Raw genomic sequence first — 21,757 nt, 5'->3', positions numbered from 1 at the left:
TTTTATTGTTTCTTGATTTCTCATAAAGTCATTAGCTTCCATTTGTTCTATTCTAGTTTTTAAGGAATTATTTTCTTTAGTGAGCTTTTGTACCTCCTTTTCAATTTCGCCAATTCTATTTTTAAGGAGGTTTTTCTTTAGTAAATTTTTGTGCCTTTTTTCCATTTGGTCAATTCTGCTTTTTAAGGCATTCTTTTCTTCATTGCCTTTTTGGACCTCTTTTACATTTGGCCTAGTCTGCTTTTTAAGTTATTTTCCTCGTTTTTTTTTGTCTCCTTTACCAAAGGTTATTTTGGTTTTTGGTTTTTTGTTATTTTGCTTTTTGGAGGGGAGAGGGCGGGGCAATTGGGGTTAATGACTTTCCCGAGGTCACACAGCTAGTAAGTGTTAAGTGTCTGAGGCTGGATTTGAACTCAGGTCCTCCTGACTCCAGGGTCAGTGCTCTATTCACTGTGCCTCCTAGTCACCCCAGGTTGACTTGTTTTTCATGATTTTTCTTGTATCACTTTCATTTCTTTTTCCAATTTGTCCTCTACCTCTCTTAGTTATTTTTGAAATCCCTTTTGAGTTCTTCCATTGCCTAAGACCAGTTCATATTTTCTTGGAGACTTTGGATATATGAGCTTTGACTTTGTTATTTTCTTCTTAGTGTGCATTTTGATCTTCCTCATCACCATAGTAACTTTCTATGGTCAGAATTTTTTTTTCTGTTGTTTGTTCATTTTCCCAACCTATTACTTGATTTTTAACTTTTTGTTAAAACAGGGCTCTGCTTCCAGGGTGGAAGGCACACTGTCCCAAGCTTCAGGGGTTTTGTGTAGCTTTTTTCAAAGATACTTCTAGGGATCTGTAAGTTTTCAGTTCTTCCAAGGTGGGATGATGTAAAGACAAGTGTTTATTCCTCTTCTAGCCTGTACTCTGGCACTTTTTTTCTGCCCTGGAGCTGTGAGCAGTATCCTCCCTCCACTGTGACTGCAAATTCTGTTGAGCTCCTCCTGGACCTGGGACTGCCATTCAGGACTGTGACCCAGATCTGAATATGGGCAAAGCAACAGAGTGATTTGTTCTGTGAAGTTTGGATTCAGTCACAGGGCTGCATTTAAGGACTTAGAGGGCCATATAGGACCTCAAGGATGCAGATTCCCCACCCCTGCTTTAAGGTCATTATTTAGAGGGATTTGGGAGAGAGCTCAGGTGAGTCCTTGCCTTTGCTCTGCCATCTTGGCTCTGCCTCTAAAATAAATAATTAAAAAAGCCATGCTGATTTGATTCAATTCTTCTAGTAAGTATGTTCGGTGTCCACTAGTAGTTGATGGTCCTAGGCAAGGATATCATATTTAGAGTACTATCATTTGAGCTAATGTTTTAAATTGTCTAAAAATTCTGTGACTTTTAGCACACTTAACTTCCTTTTCCTCCACATTGCCATGACCATTGTAGAAATGGGAACTGACTTTACCTGACACAGAGCCATTTTGTATTCCTCTTTGTTTCATAAGTTGCCATAATGATTACCAACATTTATAAGGAGCTTTAAATCTGCAGCGCTTTTCCCATAGTTTGTCTTATTTGAACCTCACAATAACTAGGTGAGGCAAATTGCACAAGTATTATTATTATCCCTATCATACAGATGATTACACTGAGACTCAGGGAAGTCAAGTGATTTGCTCTTGTTCACCTAGATAATAAATGTCAGTGACTAAGTTGGAATCTGTCTTCCTGATTCCAAGTCTAGCAGTCTTTCTCTTTTGCCAGGCTACTGCTCAGTAGCCTGTAATCCTAGATTACGACCTTTCTTGTACACTCAAAGTCATATTGCTTAGCTTGCAGCTTGAATGCCCATCTTTGACTGAGAAGCTTAGATCACTTCTTTGTTCTCTTCAGAATGAAAGCTATATTAAACTTCATTCCTCGCTCTACTTTATTTAACGTTGAAATAGAACTCATTAAGTCAATTGGAGTACAGAAGGGATCCCCCAAATTCTGGAAGTATATGCTCTTCAAGGGAGGTTTCTAAATGAGCACCAAGATTGGGGACTAGATATTTTATCTTATCCCTACAACCTCTCAAAACTCTCCAAAACTGGGGTGGCTAGGTGGCACAGTAAATAGAGCACCAGCCCTGGAGTCAGGAGGACCTGAATTGAAATCCAGCTTCAGACACTTAACACTTGCTAGCCGTGTGACCTTGGGTGTATCACTTAACCCCAATTGCCCTGCCTTCCCCCTCAAAACAAAACAAAACAAAAACTCTTCAAAACAGAAACGGTGCACCAAACATAAAACAACTTTATTTGCTTCTGTGATCTAGTATACCCAGAAGCCAAAAGAGGGTGAAAGAAAAATCCAGACCCATGGTCTTGATGCTTACTGACCCTGAGCTCTCTCTCAGAACCCTTCCCATACCTCTTATACTAGCAGCAGTGAGGCTATACTAGCAGACTAATTGATACAACACCATCTTAAAACACCCCCAAACCTGGTCCCTCATACCTCTTTCTAGTGCCACTGGCATCTGGACTCCATGCTATGGAAATTTGCCCTGGCTGTAATAATGAGCCAGGTGACCACAGCTCTGAACTGCTGGTGCCAGAGTAGACAACTTCATTGTACCAATAGAGAGCATGGAGCAAATAGGGATAAACCTCTAGCACCAGTGCTGCAAAGCTCCAAATTTCAAAGGCAACAAATTAAGGAATAGAGTCCAGAGGCTGCACAGCTCTCCACTAACTGAGTGAAGAGGACAACATCCAACTGGGGCCAGTTCTAACCACTTATAAGTCATTTGGGACAGAGAGTAGGCTGATGGACTGTAAATTGCTCAGTGTGGGAGGAGGCTGAGATGCTTTGATATCCAGCCCCTAAGGAAACCACAACCAGTAGGAAAGGTGTCAGAAAGTGAATTATAGGGAAAATAAAAGTGGGTGAGGGGATTTACTAAAATTATCAAAGATTTCAATAAGAAGAAAACCAAAGACCTTAAATATGAACAGATAAATCATAGGAAAATCAGTAACAACAGAAGGAAAAATGGTCTCTATAGATAGTAAACAAATTCAGGCATCAATGAATAAATACTCCAAAATGAAAGAAAATGATCTGACACTTGATGAGAAAGAGGACCTTATGGAATTTGAGGAAATCTTGGGAAACACTGATTTTGAGTGGTTCAAAAGAGAAATGAGATGTATGGAAGGTTCTGTTGCATTTTATTTCTCCTAAATAGTAGATAGATAGCTTAGACATTGTAAAATAATGGGGGATTGTGGTTTGGAATACATCTTCTATTTAAAATTTTAAGAATCATACAAAATATCAGTTTGCAATGAAGTTCTTAGAATGTATGCGTATACTTTCAGACTCAGTTGATATGTTGGTTGGTTTTTATGGACTTGACTTTTTCCTCTTAAATTTCTGTTTGTTAAATGGGGATGGCTCATTAGATGAGAGTAGGGAGAGAAATATGTTGAGAAATGAGCATTATGTAAAAGCAAAATATATCACTAAATTTAAAAAAAATAAAAAATATTTCAAGAAGTTTTAGGTACTTAAGTAAAACATTTCCCACAACATGCAATTTGAAATCTTTCTTCTTTCCCAGCCCCACTATATTTGACCAGAGCCAATGTTTAATAATTCCACTCCAAGGAAAAAAAATATCGAACAGACTAAGGGCAGAGTAATATTTATAGTTTCCAGATTATTACTGAATTTTCTACATAACCTAAAATGTTTTATAACTTTAAGAGGAAATTCTTTAGTAATGAAAAAGTGGTTAGCAAGCTCTTGCCTAATAGTTCCCAGAGAGAGTAGGACATATGTACCTTTTGACCATGTAGGTAGTAATTTAGCAGCTGTTGATGGTGTTTATAGAATCTTCAAAAATGTATTATATAGCTACTAGGAAAAATGATTTGTATCATATTGTTACATTTAATTTTTTTCTGTATGGTCATCTTGTATGAGTTTACTGGTTATCAATGTGTTCCCTTTGAGGTATGTAATTGTAAAAGTTGATGTTAGAAGCTGTTCTTTTGTTAATCAAAACCTCAGGATTTTCTGACCAACTTTAAAGGCTTCGTGACTTCCTGACTAAAGCCAGTTATATCTTCTCTTTAAAATTTGGGGGAGGAAAAGGAAGAAGCTGTTATATTTAAAATCATAACTAAACATAAAAACTAATAATGCCATTATAGATAAAATTAAGTTTAGAAGGTGAATATTCTTTAAAGGAACATTTGGAGATTTAAAACCACAAAGAAAAAAGAGTTACATAATTCCTTGTTTGTCCAAAATGAATTGGTTATGTATCTATATACATACTTAACAGAAATATAGCCTCTTAGAGTTGGGAACTACTTTAGAGGTGAACTACCCTCCCACCCAATGTACAAATCCTCTATGACATTTTTGTTTTTTGGCTTTTTGGAGGGGAGAAAGCAGGGCAGTTGGGATTAAGTGACTTGCCCAAGGTCACATGGCTAGTAAGTGTTACATGTCTGAGGCCAGATTTGAACTCATGTCCTCCTGACTTCAGGTCTGGCTGGTGCTCTCTTCACTGAGCCACCTAGCCACTCATTCTATGACATTCTTAACAGGTAGTTATCCATATGTACATGCATACTTATGTCTAATTGTCACTTATTTGCCAGGGAGTTTTCATGTCCAAGATAAAAAAAAAGAAAAAGAAAACCCTTTCATTTGTGTTTGTCTCTGGTGCCAGATTCTACTAGCATGCTTGGTAAAAGGGGTCAGGAAAACAGAGAGGATAGAAAAGATAGACTAGAAGGAGCAAGTAAAGATTCTCTTCAGAAATTCCTGCACCTTAAAGAGGAAAGAAATTGCTAGGCTTACATGGCTGTCAGATACAATTCACTTTTATTCAACAAACATTAAGTATCTACTTGTGCCATGTTCTGGAGATAGAAACTCAAAAATTAAATAGGTCCTGCCAGTAAATGTTTAACAACCAGCTCTATGAAGAGAAGAAAAGCATACTTGCTGCAATTTTAAGTTTAATCTTCATTAACATTTTCTCCATCACTTTCTCAAGTCTCAATAGTCAACAAAACAATAAATCAAGCCCTGATTTGTAGTTTTTGCCTATTTATGAGGTGTAAATGCTTATACTGAAAATTTAATGGACTCTCTTGAGTCCATCCAAGCTTGCTCTGGCACATACAGTTTTTCCCTGCCCTCAATGATTAATATAACGTAGTACTTTAAAACCTAGAATGTTTGTGGAAGTATCAGTTTTTCAATTTAAACTTCTTTGGTACAGAGAAGACTGACGAAAATGCTTCAAATGTCATGGGAACTTAGAATTTATAATGATTTAATGTGTTTTGGAAGGACTAGACTTAAGATTTCATTCCACTGATGACACTTATACAAATTTCATCTTAGAAGTAACAAAGATCCAATAGAGTTTATTGATTAGATGGGGTGACATAATCAAACCTACACTTAGGAAAATCACTTTGGTATCCATGAAGATGAAAGATTGGCGTGGAGAGAGACTTGAGGCATGTATACCAATTAGGAGATAATTGTCATAGTTCCAGGAAGAAATAATGAGGTACTTAACTAGGGTAGTGGTTGTTTGAATTAAGGGGAGGGGTGTTATGTGGGCTAAGTGAGGTGAGGAATTCAGGTGACACAAAGCTTAAAAACATCTATAACTAGAAGGATGATGGCCTCCTCAATAGTAAGAGAGAATCTAGTAAAATAATATAGAAGGAGAATTAAGAGAGAGCAGCAGCAAAAAATCCAGAGAGAAAAGAGCATTTAGGAGGGTATACCAGCTGGTCATCAGGGTCAAGGAGTGATGGTGGTATCTAGGGAGGGTTTTTAAGGATGAGGGGAAAAGACAGATATACTTATAGGCAGCAGGGAAGGAGTCGGTTACCATCTAATTGCTGCCAGATATTACACACAAGGAATCAACTGGCAACTGTCTTCAGTTCCTTACTTTTCACTCTCTCTTTAACCCTTTACTATTTGCCCACTTCCTCAGGTACTCTACCAATGCCATTTTCAAAGGTCATTCTTTGCCTTTGACCTTGAATCATTGTCCTCAAAAGTCTAAATGAAATATTCTAAAATATTGTTCTCAGAACCAAACACAATAATCCCATTGTGGTGTCATAAATGCAAAGTACAGTGAAACTTTCACCTTCTGTATTCTAGACATTTAAGTTTCTCTTAATGTGTTTTAAGATCTAATTAGCTTTTGGAGGGCTTGACATACTGAATCTACAATTTAAAAAATCCACAGATGTTTTTCAAATGTATTCTTATCTAGACATGTCTCCATTATTGTATAGTTGTGAAATTGATTTTTGAGCCTAAATTCTGTGATTTTCATTTGTCTCTTAAATTTAACCTTAGTTTTTTCTAGTTCATCAAAAACTTTTCACATCTTAATTCTATTTCCCAGTGTGTTTTTTGTTACTTCTAGCGTTATGTCAGAAGCACATTTGACAGTCATTCCTTATATACCTATGTTCAAGTCAGTGATAAAAATGTTAAACATTATAGTACCAAGGAGAGATTCTTGAAATACTGTAGTAAAGACCGTCTCCTAATTTGAAATTTTACTGTGAATGACTTTTTAGATCAGATCTTGTTGTTCAGCTACTTCAGAATCTAACCATATTACTATCTAGCCTATTATTCTGTCTTGTCCATGAGAAAAGAGACTTTATAAAATGCTTTGCTGAAGTATGAATATACTTTGACCAAACTAGTAAGTTTATCAAAAAATGAAAAGTCATGATTGCTCTGGCATGTTCTGTTTTTCAGTGAAGCCATGCTGGCTCTTAGCAATTGCCATTTCACTTTCTAGATATTCAAAGCCTGCTTCAGTTTATATTCTAGAATTTTATCAGTCATGTAAGTCCTGTCCATTGACATCTAGGCTACAGATTCTACGCTCTTCCATCTTTTGAAAATTTGGATATTTGTCCTTCCAGGCCTTTGTTGTCTCTTTCATTCTCCAACAATTTTTAAGAGATCACTGTTAGCAACTCAGTGACTCAAAATTTCATCAATGCCAGATGAATTGAACTCATTGAGCACTGAAAGGTATTCTCATACCATCTCTTTACTTATATTGCATTTTCCCTTCTATTAACCCTTTTTTGTTCTTCCCTTCCCATTCCAATATCATTCTTGACAAACAAAAACAATTTTACTTTTCAGTTGGATTGGCCATTTTTTCTTGATTTGACTAGTATCTTAGTTTTTAAAGTTAGAAGGAACCCAGAATCCAACAAGTCCATTCTTTTATTTTCAAGTTGATGAAACAGATACAGAAAGGTACAGAAAAAAACAGCAACTTGCCTATCTTTATTGCTTCCAAAATAAAAAAAAATTGACTGACATTGCACATGATATATTAGTCCCAGAAATTCTAACTTAAGTCCATCCCCCTCGTTTTGCAAATAAAGAAGCTGTGGGCCTATAGAATGAGGTGATTTATCTAAGGACACATGGTTGATAGTAACAGAATTGAATCTTGGCTTCCATTTTCTGGTCTAGCTCTTTACCCACTACCTTCTGTTGGCATCATTTTTGTGGAATGTTATTTGGGCATACTAACTAATCTTTCTTTTTTTTAAATAATAGTTAACTCTGGAGGATTTAACTTGATCACATGTGCAGTGTCTAAGACAGATGGCTTAATGGCATTGTATCAGATACTTCTTTCCACCAAAGTGGTTTTATGTACGGTTTATTGAGTGATTATTGTATACAGAACTGATGTTTTATTTATTTATTTTTGCTTAGAAAAGCACACTAAGAGAATTTAGACATTAAACTTTTAAAAAGTTTATGACTATTGGTTATTTCCAATTACTATATTTCATAAGATTTTTTAAATGCAAATTTTAAAGAGAAACATCCTGTGTCCCGAATATGTGTTTAACTGATGAATTGTAACAGTTCAAATAGAACATTCACAGCTTACAGAGTAAATGCAAGTACTTCCATAAAGATTCACATGATACCCAGTCTTTATTTCAGGTAAGTAATTTCCTTTTTAAAAAATTATATAAGTTCAGACTTGCTCGATAGACTCCCACAAGACCTCTCCTTTTGAAAGTGCCTTAAATAAATATGGAATTTAATGACTTAAAAGACCCTTTCTGGTCAGTTGGTGAATAGTAAGTTTTAAAGGTTCACATATTGGTAAAGCTAGTAGAACATATTATATCAGAATATTTCTTTCATTGAAGAATTTTCCTGTTGTTTCTACGTAAGTCCTATTCTGATGTGTCTTTGCTTTTTGGTTCACAAAGTCCCACAACATTTTGTGCAGGTCTAAAGCTATAAAGACCCCAAGATATCATCAGGCTAAATCTGTTACTCAAGGACCAGCTTAGCTAAATTCAAAGGGTCATTTTATCACCTTAGTTAACTTTCAGCAAAGTGCAAATATAGTACTCTATCTAGAAGTGCCTTTCCACCAGCACTGGGATTGGACCTAAGGGGTAGCTTCACTGGCCTTCAGGCCAGTGACCAGAACAGAACTTCACTGGCCAAATTGCTCTTCTCTGTTGATTCCACCTTGCACTATATGGACTCATTGGCCAATATGCTTTACTCTGGTAGAATATAAGTTTCTTGGGGCCCAGAGATTGTTTTATTTTTTTCTTTGTATCTCTAGTCCCTAATACAGTACTTGGTAAATATTAAGCACTTACTATATCCTTGTGAAATTGAATTATATTTTGAAAGCTTAAAAGTTAATGTAATAGATTATATATATATATATATTTGTTTTAAAGGGTTCTTTTGTTTATTTTTAGTTTTCAGCATTCATTTCCACAAGGTTTTGAGTTACAAATTTTTCTCCCGTCTTTCCCCTACCCACCACCCCCAAAATAGCGATCCTACTGAATACACTTTCCCCCAATCTGCTCTCTCTTATATTCTCCCCCATTTCCCTTCTGACTTACTAGTAGGGCAAGATGGATTTCTATACTCCAGTGCCTGTATATCTTATTTCCCAGTTGCATGTAAAAATAATAATAATAATTTTTTTTAATTTGATTTTACAACTTTGATTTTCAGATTCTTTCCCTTCCTCCTCCCTCAGCCACCCCTACTGGGAAGATAAGTAATTCAATATAGGTTGTACATATGTAGTTACGCAAAACATTTCCATACAAGATATATTGTGAAAGACTGACTGTATTATCCTCCAAGCTATCCTGCCCCCCACTTATTCTATGTTCTACTTTGACCCTTTCCCTTTACAGAAGTTCCATTTCCTAACTACCCCCCCCCCCCCAATCTGCCCTCTCTTCTATCATCCCCTCTACTTTCCTGTAGGGTAAGATATACAATTTAGTGTGTATATTATTCCCTCCTTAAGCCAAATTCAATGAGAGTAATGTTAACCCATTCCCTTTTGGCTTCCTGTTCTTCCATTCCATTATAACAGTCTTCTCTTGCCTCTTTTATATGAAATAATTTATCGTATTCTGTTTCTCCCTATCTCCTCTCATTATATTCCTCTCTCACCTCTTAATTTTATTTTTTAGATATCATCCCTTCCTATTCAACTGATACTGTGCCCTCTGTCTATGTATACATGTACACATATATACACACACTCCCATAAGTATTTATATGCCCATAAACCCTCATATATACATATATATGTATGTATACATATATATTCCCTTCAACTATCCTCATACTGAGAAGTCTCATGAGTTACAATGATTGTTTTTCCATGTAGGTATGTAAATAGTTCAACTTTAAAAAGTTCCTTATGATTTCTTTTTCCTATTGAACTCATGCTCCTCTTACTTCTTGTATTTGAACGTCAAATTTTCTATTCAACTGGTTTTTTTCATGAAGAATGCTGGAAAGTCCTCTATTTCTTTGAATGATCATATTTCCCCCTGAAACATTATACTCAGTTTTGCTGGGTAGGTGATTCTTGGTTTTAATCCTAGCTCCTTTGACCTCTGGAATATCATTCCAAGCCCTTCAGTTCCTTAATGTAGAAGCTGCTAGATCTTGTGCTATCCTGATTGTGTTTTCACAGTAGTAAAATTGTTCCTTCCTGGTGCTTGTAATATTTTCTTCTTGACCTGGGAACTCTGGAATTTGGCTATGATATTCCTAAGAGTTTTCTTTTGGGGACATTTTTCTTTTCTTTTTTTTTGGGGGGGGGGTAGGGCAATTGGGGCTAAGTGACTCGCCTGAGGTCATATGGCTAGTTTTGTGTTAAGTTTCTGAGGCCGAATTTGAACCCAGGTCCTCCTGACTCCAGGACCAGTGATCTTTTCACTGTGACACCTAACCACCTTGGGTATCTTTTTTCAAGAGGTGATCAGTGAATTTTTTCAATTTCTATTTTGCCTTCTGGTTCTAAAATACCAGGGCAATTTTCCTTGAGAATTTCTGGAGGGATGATTTCTTGGTTCTTTCTTTGATCATGGCTTTCAGATAGTCCAATAATTTTTAAATGATCTCTCCTGAATCTATTTTCCAGGTCAGTGGTTTTCCCAATGAGATATTTCACATTGCCTTCTATTTTTTCATTTGTCTGGATCTGTTTTATAGTGTCTTGATTTCTCATAAAGTTATTAGCTTCCATTTGCTCCAATCTAATTATGAAGGAATTATTCTCTTTAGTAAGCTTTTGCAATTCCTTTTCCATCTGGCAAATTTGGCTTTTTAAGGCATTCTTCTCCTCATTGGCATTTTGGGCCTCTTTTGCCATTTGAGTTAGTCTGGTTTTTAAGGTGTTATTTTCTTCAGTCAGGTTGTTGAATCACTTTTCTTGATTTTCTTGCATCATTCTCATTTCTCTTCCCAATTTTTCCTACACTTCTCTTACTTGATTTCCAAAATCCTTCTTGCACTTCTCCATGGCTTCTAATCAGTTCATATTTTTCTTCGAAGCTTTTGGTACAGGAGTTTTGACTTCCTTGTTTTCCCCCTGTTCCATGCCTTAAGCCTTTTTGTCCCCAAAAAAGGAATCTAAGGTTTGATTACTCTGCTTGCTTTGCTTCCTCGTGTTTCCAGATAATTATTTGACTTTTGAGCTCTTTGCCATGGTAGAACTCTGCTTCCAGAGAGGAGAGCTTTGTCCCAAATTGCTGGGGTTTTTGCAGCTGCAGAGCTATTAGGAGGGTGCCCTCTCTGTAGCCATCACAAACTCAGGCCCACTGGCCACACACCCCAGGACCTCCCACACAAGACTGCAATCCAGATCCAAGCAGGTTAAAGCAAGAGTGATAACTCTCTAAGTGGTCACTTGGTTCCCCTGCAAGCTCCTGCAGGCCAGGAGCTCTGGAGGCAGCCATGCCAAGGAAGCAGCTGCAGCTGCCATGACTCTGCCACCTCTTGCCCAGGAGCAGGGGCCAGATGGTACCCTTCTTTTCCAACTGAGTTCCTGACTAACCTTTTACTTGCTCTTTGGCATTTATGGGTTGAGGAGTCTGGAAACTGCCACAGCTGCTCATGATTCACTCTCCTGAAGTGTGTATCAGCAGCTGTTAATAGGGGTCTCCCTCGGGCCAAAACCATGTGGGTCATGTGGGACTGAGCTCTGCTCCCAATGCACTGCAATGGACCCTTCCTGTAGGCCTGTTGGGCTGCCTTCAAGAGATTTGTTTCTCTCTATCACTTTGTGGGTTCTGTAGCTCTAAAATTTGTTTAGAGTCATATTTTATAGATGTTTGAGGTGGTTGTGGGGGGAGCTCAAAGAATTTCATGCTTCTATACCGCCATCTTGTCTCTGCCCCCAAGATTATATATTTTGTCTTTTTTGATCTAGTTTGTTTCTGATAGCACATTTTTCACTATTTGTAGTGTCAAAAGCTATAATTCTATCCTACTTTCTTTATGATTTGAATTTTTATATTTAGTCATTTATCCATTTGGAATTTATTGTGGAATGTGGCATAAGATGCTGATCTAATCCTATTTTTCACCAGATTGCCTAGCAGTTCTTCTCAAATAAAAGGTCCCTTCCCCAGTCTGATGTCAGACTGATGAGAAAGAAAAAATCTAATAAGATATAAATTAATAATGATAAATAAACAGTGGTATACTTGACTTTTTAAGCTAACTAGAAAATTATAGGATGACAGAAACAGCTGTACAATAATTCATGTATAAAGGACTTTTAGCAAAGCATTTAGTAAAATCTCTAAAACAATTCATGTAGAAAATATGGAGAGCTGTAGATTAGACAATGTCATAATTAGGTGGATTCTGAATTGTTTAAATAGCCAGATCCAAAGGGTATTTTGTGGTTCCAAAATGCCTTGGAAGAAAGCATCCATTGTAGTCCCTCATGGATCTGTACTTGACTCTGTGCTATTTAACATTTTTATCAATGAATTGGACAAAGAAATGGATGGAATACTTATCAAAATTCGATGTAATGGTGGTAGGGAGTTAGCTAGTACTCTGGATGATGTAATCAGGATTCAGAAATTTGTGACCAATCAGATCATTGAGCATGTGTTAAGTCCTACTCTGGTATCTTTCATGGTATTAGAAACCCAGCTCTGGGAGGTTCAGTGATGTTAAAGGCTTCACTTATGACAATAATAACAGACTAAGTCTGTTTTCCAAGGACCAACCTAAGTACTCAGTAATGATCCAACTGAGCAAATTCATCTCAAGGTCATTCAAGTATAAGTGTAGGAGGAATACAAAGAGAAAAAAATTACAAGATTTGTAAAAAAAATTTAAAAAATCAACAAACTATTTTCCTCATCAAAAATAGTGTAACCACCACATTTGGATCTAACATCATAGTCATAAATGTGCTTTTAGAGAAGAGAGAAATGGCACTAAAGAGAACAAAGATACAAAAGCAGTTAAATTGGACCAAATATATGTAGAGGACACCCATACTAGAGGTGACACCATTGTTAAGAATATTGCAGGACCAATATGCAAAGTATCCAAAGGAGGGGAAAATAATGCTCTCCCCTCCCACCCCCCAAGGCAACCAAGAGAAAATCAGTAGCTATCAAACGGTATACCTTCTCTCTCATGTATACAAAATTTTTATGAGTCTTCTGTACACAAAGACATTATTGATAATGATATTATTAGGGAATAAGTAGACATCCACAAGTGACTTTGAACAGGGAGGCACATTATTACCATTTCACAATTAACTAAGAGATGTGAAAAATATAAGATCTCCTTCTCCTCATTGTTTATTACCAGAAAAAAAACACCATTTGATTTGGTGAAACAAAACACCGTATTAAAGTCTCTTTTGCAAGTTATCTTCCACTCATATGTCAAAACCATTCAGGATCCCTTGGAAGATAACAAAACAGAAATAATCCTGTTCAGTAACCCTCTGATGCAAACATCAGGTTAGACATAAGATAGGAAGATATATGCTTGCCAAAAGTATCTACTACTGTGATGGAGGAAATACGTCTCACATACCAGATTGGAAAGGGAGTCCCTATGATTAATGAAGTCCTCTAGATACTCCTGTTTGGGAATGACAGTGTGCTGATTACATTAAGCATCAGCACATTGCAGAGACTCCTGGAAAAATCTATAGCCACTCAAAGGAGTTTGTCCACCCACATAGGAAAGGTCAAGTGGATGAAAAATTTCTATTGCCTAGACCTTTGTATCTGAATGGACACTCTATAGAACTTGTCCAACATATGTGTATCTTGGATAGACAGTGTGGACAGACTGAGTTGCAATAGTAATGGAATTTAAAGATCCCCCTGTATTGACTTGGTTTTTGGTTTGATTGTGTTAAAACCCAGAGCTTGTGAATCCCACTTGTGGGATGGACTTGTTGACGTGAAAAGAGAGGGCTGAACTGGGAGGAGCTGGTGACCTAAATTTAGAGACACAAGAAAAGAGAAAGGCAGAAGAACTTTTTGGAACCAGCATCTTGGAGGTGGAAAGAAACAGAGAGGATTGCTGAGAGCCACTTTGAATTGCCCAGGACTTTGAGAGCTGCCAAGGACTGAGGAGACATGGCTGTTATGCTGGTACTTTGTCTGTTTTGATGTTGTTTTGCCAGATTTGTCCACTGGTGAAAGACAGTCCTGTTGTTACAGAAGTGTTGGAACCTTGCTGTTGATTCAGAGCTCCTGAAACTGTTCTGCAGACAGAGAGTGAATTCTGTCCCCTAGTGAAGGACAGTGCTATTGTTGCAGAGGTATTGGAACCTTGCTGTTGGTTCAGAGCTCCTGAGACTGTTCTGCAGACAGAGAGTGAATTCTGTCCACTGGTGAAGGACAGTCCTGTTGTTGCAGAGGTTGCTGCTGGTTCAGAAGCCCTAAAGAAGGATTTTCTTGTTGTATGTTCACAGAAATCCTGGGAGAGGGTTTGGCTAATGTTTTCAGGGGTCCTAGGACTGTTCTGCAGACAGAGAATGAATTAATGAAGACACTGGCAATGTATCTTGTGGCCTTGCTAAGCTTTGTCTCCCCAGGAACAAAGATTGCTGAGAACTTGTCTCATGTCAAGATGAAGAAAAGACCTCTATTTGGGTATTAAATGCTGTGCTTAAGCTTGTTGTAACTCTGGGGTAGATTCAGTTGTAATCCAAGGGTGGGGAACTTTTGACTTTTTTGTGCTCTGTGATTAAACAAATGAATGTACTTTACTTATGATTGGAAACTAATCTTCATTTGAGAACAGGGGCTTTGTGATAGACTAAATGAATGTACAGCCTAGGGGTGGAGAAGTATTTAGAAGAGGGACTTTATGATAGATTAAATGAATGTAGTGTCCAAGGGTCGGGTAGTACTTGGAGATTATTGAATCACACTTGATAAATGCTGTATTTATGCTATATGTTGATTCTCTCTGTTCTTAATTTGTCACTGAATAAAATGGAGAGCACCTATACTGGTATTTTGAACCTTGGGAAGTTGCCTTTGCTTGGCATTACATGAGTGTGTCCCAGAGTTGAATAGAAGGAGGGGAGTAGACTGGATTGCTTCCAGGAAATTACAGAGCTCCTTTACTGACACAAAGCTTTTCATGAAAACAAAGGCCCATCGTTTCAGTAGTAACATCCTGCCAGTGTTGCTACATGACAGCACAATATGGAACACAAACTACCTCAGAAGTACTAAAAATAAGTATCCAACTGAAAGTAATGGAGAGGCACAGAGTGGCTACACTGGGGAACTCTGAAGAAGAGGAAGAGTAGAGACTTGTATGATTATGTGGCAAGAAGGAAGAATTAACAAGTTTGTAGTCAGAGTGCAATGTTGGTATCCTTTCTATGTCAAGAAAAATCAAGGAAGGCTTATGGCATGTTGGATGGATGATGATCAAATGAAAGAATATTTGTTAAGTCCTTAGCACAGTACCTGGAACATAGTAGGTGCTATATAAATGCTTATTTCCTTCACCTTTGCCTTCAGCTTCATAAACTTTTGGGAAGACCTGGACAAGAGTTGCACAGGTTGAGCAGGCATGGATGGGTGGCAATTTTTATCATTGTTAGGAACTCTTAAATTGATGAGATCACAGATCTCTTTTGAATAAATGTAAAGTGTTACACTGAGGTTCAAAAAATCAATTTTATGAGTAAAAGATGAAGGAAGCATTTAGCTAAATGATATCTGAAAAATATCTCAAGAGTTTTAGTGAACTGGAAGCTCAACAAGAGTCATCAGTGTGTTATAGCAGTCAACAAAAATAGCTGCAATGTTAGGCTGCCTTGAGGAGGGCATCACTGCCAGCAATGAGGAGGGGTCCTTCGATAGAATGCCCTGGGGAGATCACATTTGGAGTATGGAGTCAGTTCTGGGGAACACATTTTAGGAAGAAAATTTGACAACCTGTCTTAGACAGTGTCCAGAGAAGGGGCACTAGAATAGTGCTGGGCCTTAAGTTCATGTCATTTAAAATCAGTTGAAGAAACTGTCATTGCTCAGCCTGGTAAAGAGAAAACTCAGCAGAGACATTGGAAAATCTGTCAAGGGGAAGAGGGATTATACTGATTTGCTTGGCCTAGGAGTGAAAGTCTAGGATTAATGGTCGCAAGTTACAAAGATACAAATTTGGTTTATGCAGTTGACTGAAGTTTCAGAGACTAATAAGACAATGGAATGTACAGGTCTTGTGAAAGGAATTGTACCTAATCAGGAAGAATATTTGTTTGAGGTTATATGGCTGCTCATTCTGATAGAGAATATTTTAATATACTGTGTATATAGTACAGAAAGTACTCTTGAAAAAACAAATATTGTTCTGTATTTCATTAAATGTCAACTTAATGCATATTGTACTATCTGTGAAATCTTGACATTCTTTTGCAAGGAGTCTGATAGCAAGAATAACTTGTTTTTTTATTAGGAACATCTTCCTAACAATTAGAGCTATCCTTAAGTGGAATGGACTGCTTTGAGAAATTGTGGGTTTCCCTTTATTAGAGATCTTCAAGCAAAGGCAGAGTAGCCATTTTTCTGATGTTTTGGTAACAATTCTTTTTCTGATATAAATTTGACCTAGAGACCCTCCTGAGAAAATTATGATCCAAATTTCTGATTCTGTGCCCTAAGTGTTTGTTTAGTGAACTACAAAGCCTGTCCTGTGTTGGGATAACCAAAAAAGCCAATCCAATTTTATTTTATTTTGCTTTTTCTTTTTTTGGAGGACAGTTGGGGTTAAGTAACTTGCCCAAGGTTACACGGCTAGTATTTTTGTGTGGGTGTTAAGTGTCTGAGGCCGGAACCGAACTTGGGTCCTCCTGACTCCGAGGCCGACGCTCTACTCACTACACCACCTAACTGCCCCAACCAATTCAATTTTAATAGATGTGAGTTACATCAATAGATAGATGCATGGTATCCAAAGTAAGTGAAGTGATAACTCCTTTGTGTCAGACCACATTTTGAAATATTGTATCCAGTTGTGGGCATCACATTTGAGGAAACTGGAGTGTATCTGGAGGAAAATGAAATGGGATAGTGAGAGGATTCAAAACTGTGCCATAGAAGGATTTGTTGAAATACCTGAGGATATTTAGTATAGAAAAGAGAAAAGCAGGGAGGAAAGTTATAATAGACTTCAAATGCTTGAAAGGTTGTCATGTCGGAAGGAAGAAGAAGAAGAGACAGACAGACAGACCCTTTCCACTTGACCCAAGAGATCAACATTTAGATTAAGAAGTAGAAGCTACACGTGGGCAAATTTTTTCTGAACATAAGAAAGAACTTATTAACAACTAGATCCACTAGTCAGATCACAGTGAATTCTTTGTCACTCGTGGTCTTTAAGCACATTCTGTTAGGAATGTTTTAGAAGAGCTGAGACAAATGACCTTTAAGATAGCTTCTAACTGATACCTTCTAAGTCTGATTCTTATACACAGTTTGTGTTAGATCAGGCTGCTGTGTTGGGAGCAGCTATTCTGAACACTGCATATAAAAAAAAAACTATAAGAAAGAGAAAAGGAAAAAAGAGAAGTGAATAAATAAAAGCTCTCTTTGTATATAATATCCTGTTACCCCAACATAACTAATAACCTACTTGCAGTTCTAGAACAAGAATAAATGAGGGTAGGGTTCATTCGACAAATATTTGTTAAATGCTTACAATATGAGATAAAATACTAATGAAGTCTGTTACTGGCTTCAAGGAGCTTATGCTTTAGTAGATAATCCTACAGCCAACTTTAAATATCTGAAAATGTAGGTTCAATATCATTAAAAGCTGTAAAGCACTCTCTCTTAGTCCTTAGATGTGTAAGCTCTATCTACAGTTAAGAGATATCCAGACCTTACCTATCTGAGATAACTGCCTAGATGGCAGCCATAGTTCCCCAATTGGAGTTTTTGAGATTCCACAAACCACCATTGATTAATCTGCTAAGTAACTTACTTCATAATCATTAAAGTTCTTTTCCTTCCTTGGGGGTGGGTTTAAATAGCTTCTTCATCTAACCACTCAAAATATGCTGCCATTTTACTTGTCTTTTTAAGGTCTAGCATAAAAAGGGATGATTTTTGTCAGCTATAAGCTTGCAGTAGAGTATCAAGAAATCAAAAGAGCCAACATCAAAGAAAATTGCTGAACTAGGTGTTAGATGCAGCCATTGATTTTTCTCCAGTCGTATGTTAGAAAAAACCCCCAAAAAACTGTGAAGTATACTGCACTGGAATTCCTAATACTCTCCTAAAGTCATGTGTGGCTTCCATTTATTTTTTACATGTAGAATATAGTTTTGTGTTACACTTAAACATATTAAGGCAGCTTCTAGAACATGTTAAAGCTGTTTCTATATCATACTATATCGTGGTCAAAACTGTTAGAGAATCTAGTAGAAAAAAGAAACTACTACACTTCAGAATTTGTATCTCAACTTGAAATCTCACTATGCCTATAATGTTAGGCATGTTGATTTGTGTCATTCTGGAATAACTCCAGCATACAATTGGTTACTATTTCTCTGTCATCTCTACATTTCCTAGAAATAATGCCCAAATTTTGATGTTCAGATTCCCTCCTTGCTAAATACAAAGCAGTGATTACTGCTGAGACTTAGGGGTTAAATGGGGAGCTGTTTCAAAGTGTAAATCAAACTTTCAGGTACTTCAAGGGTGTGTTACATAGAACGTGTTTGATCTTTAATAGCTTTCTGATTCATATAATGTTTTAAAATATCCAACAAACTGATATTTCTGTGTTGCAATCACAGATATTAAAGTTTGTCCAACTGAAGCTTTTATGACATAGAATAGTGATATTAGTTTTAAAGACAAAGGCAAAATCTCAGACAATAGTAATGAGCAACAAAATTATTCCAAATTGTAATTTATGTTTTAGACTAATATCTTAAAGTGAACATAATGGTGAATTTATTTTCTTGCTATCACCTTTAGCCATTAAATAATTCTAGTTAGGGTAGCTAGATGGCATAGAGAGGAAGGCCTAAAGTCAGGAAGACGTCTTCCTGAGTTCAAATTTCACCTTAGACCCTTACTGTGTGACCCTGGGCAAGCCACTTCTCCTTGTTTGCCTTAGTTTCTCATCTCTAAAATGAGCTGGAGAAGGAAATGTCAAGCCACTCCAATATCTCTGCCAAGAAAACCCTTGATGGGCTCATGAGGAGTCAGACACGACTCAAATGACTGCACAACAACAAAACCTAGTTAGTAATTTTAAAAACATACGTGTGTGCTTCTTTCTTTCTTTTTTCTTTTTTCTTCCTCCTTTCCTCTCTTCTTATCCCTTCCCCTTTGGTCCCCTCCCATCTCCTTCCCTCCCTCCCTCCCTTCATTCCTTCCCTCTTTCTTTCCTTCCTTCTCTCCTTCTTAGGAGATGAAACAGACTATATAGATCCTAAAATAAGTTAAGAAAACATTCTTTAGTGTTGGCCTATAGTAAGTATTCACAAAGGTTATTGTTTGCAAGATTATATTTATTATTTAAGTATATCTTTTTCAAATTCCAGTGCTAGCACAAAATGTTTAATTAGAAGTGTTTTATGCTGGCTATCAGTAAACAATTATTATGTACATCTGCATGTAATCAATTGAATTTATTTTAATTTTCACATTTGTATAAATTATAATAATATTAGTCTCATTTACATTAAATAGAGCTACTATAAACTTATTTAATATTTTAGTCATTATATTTGACTTCTTTTTCTTTCTTTCTTTTTTATTTAATGTGTATCATTCTAGGGATCACGAGACCATTCAAATCTCTCCATTTCTTCAAGAAGTACTCTTCATGCTGACCGAAACATGAACGGGGATTTCTTGCCGCTGAAAGCTGAACTCGACACAACTTATACTTTCTTAAAGGAGGCATTTGTAAATAGTTTACCCCGTTCTCAGGCTTCCCATTCCCCTGCTGTGAATATGTCTACTAATTCCAAAAGAACAATACAAAATGGATTCTGATTTTTACGAAAATAACATGGAAGTTTAATTTAAAAATTAAAATGCTATGTGAAGAATTTTCTTATCATTTAAATTTTGTTTCAGTATATGTGACAGTGATTTGTTTTTTTATTATTAATTTGTGTGATTCCTCAACGTTTGCCTGTTTGTGTGTATGTATGTGTATCTCCTTGCATAATGAAATAACCAACTTGGGTTTTTAAAGTTTTATTTATTATCATAGTTGCTCATTTTTATGTAACATATTTTTAAATGTTAAAGAATGACACATTTTGGGTAATTTTCCTCAGACTTAAAAAAATCAATAAGCCATTTTAGTCTCTATCTATCAAAGTTGTTTCATACTTGTCTATTTTAAAGCAGGGCTGCAATACTTTAATAGGATCGAGAGAGCTATTTGAAATGTATGCCAATGATTCCTGTCATTTCATGGCAGCCCTGCCATGGTTCACTGAGCCCCCTCTTCTCTCTTGTCAGCTCAACTGAAGACAAGCATTTAGTTGCAAACTTTAAGCAGGTTGTGCAAAACAGAAATGATGTGACTGCTTCTCCTCCTGCACAATAATGTCACTCCTGGTCAATGTGAGAAGGTCAGGGTGCTCCTTGTAAAGCTACATGATACCATTTGCCCATTTGAACAAGTTAAGTTAACTGCTGAATCTGGTCCCTGCAGGCGTTGAAAACTCATCCTTTTATCAACTGCATTTGATAAGAGAGTCGAACAATTGTGCAGGGAGAATTTCGATGGTATGTTTATATACTTTATAAGGACAGTTGCCGTACCAGTGTTGAAGGTAATATATTTAGTATAAGCTGTAAGACTTTAAGGTAATGGCTGCCTTGACCTTCAAAATAGACTCCTTTTTTTGTTGTTGTTGGTAGGACCCAAGAGTGACGCCCATCTTTGATGCTGACAGAATTTAAAACAAGGCCATTGCCCTGCATTTTCTGCCTTGTAGCACACAAAAGTAAAATTGTATGTCAGGCCGAGATGTCGGGGAGCTGACAAGATGCCCCAGTGACATTTCAGCTGGAAAGAGCAAGTGTCTTGCAACCAAGTGGTCAAATATCAAATAATAGGTCAAGCAGGAAGGAGCTGAGTTCTAACCACAAAGAGGTTTCTGGTAACTTACTTGACAAGCTTTTGGGTGCTTTGTGGCTTGACAAAGTGATGTTCTGTTGGGTATCGCTAGACAGACTGTTCTTTATCGCCTTCAGAAGATCAGACATTGACATTGATTAAACTCTTTAACCCTTAAAGGTTAAATCCTCACAGTTTGCATCGTGGTAAGTGAAGAACAAAAGAAAATTTGTAATTTGTAATTTGCTTTTGTATTAATCATTGTACTCCCCAGTGCTATTAACTTTTGATGGGCACTATTGTTTTCAATAGTGTTCTGATACAAAATCCATATATTAGATTGTTTTTCGTTATGAAGTAGTGATATATTAGAAAATAACATTATGTCTTATGGAATTTGTTATGTCTTATGCTTCATTCAATGTAGCATTTGATTCTAATGTCCCTGATGACTGAAAATTGGCTTATTACTAATGGCAAATAAAATTGATGTACAAATATGTATATTAGTCAAATTAACCAAGTGATGTTTATCTCATCTCAGGTAATAAAGCAAACATTTTCCATAGTAATCAATGCACATCCTTTATAAGGGCATAATGGGAAGTTTTGTATATTAGTGTTTTCTTAATACTTTTTTGTTAAACTGGATCTTCTATCGAATAGTTCTCAATTTCTTTACTTTTGAGTTTTCCCCAAACCTCCATTTCTGTTTTTTTTTATCTACATATTTTGAGAAGTAGTATGGCAGAGTGGAAAGAACATTAGACTCAAC

At 36.7% G+C, this 21,757-nt stretch overlaps 1 protein-coding gene across 1 annotated transcript in view; it reads left to right on the top strand.

Moving 5' to 3' along the window:
* Positions 1–21,545, top strand: part of CCDC171 (coiled-coil domain containing 171) — a 555,758-nt gene extending 534,213 nt beyond the window's left edge. Inside the window, exon 28 of the mRNA XM_069090675.1 lies at positions 19,680–21,545. Within this exon, the coding sequence (XP_068946776.1) occupies positions 19,680–19,901 (222 nt within the window). The 3' untranslated portion in view covers positions 19,902–21,545. The remainder of the gene's footprint in view (positions 1–19,679) is intronic.
* Positions 21,546–21,757: the final 212 nt, after the last annotated feature.

This window comes from Petaurus breviceps, unplaced genomic scaffold, assembly GCF_028583685.1.
Source record: "Petaurus breviceps papuanus isolate PSGF00001 unplaced genomic scaffold, PetGlider_PUasm1.0 187, whole genome shotgun sequence".
Classification (NCBI taxonomy): Eukaryota; Metazoa; Chordata; class Mammalia; order Diprotodontia; family Petauridae; genus Petaurus; species Petaurus breviceps.
The sequence above is the reverse complement of the archived record's forward strand: the minus strand, read 5'-3'. Positions and strand labels throughout refer to the sequence as shown.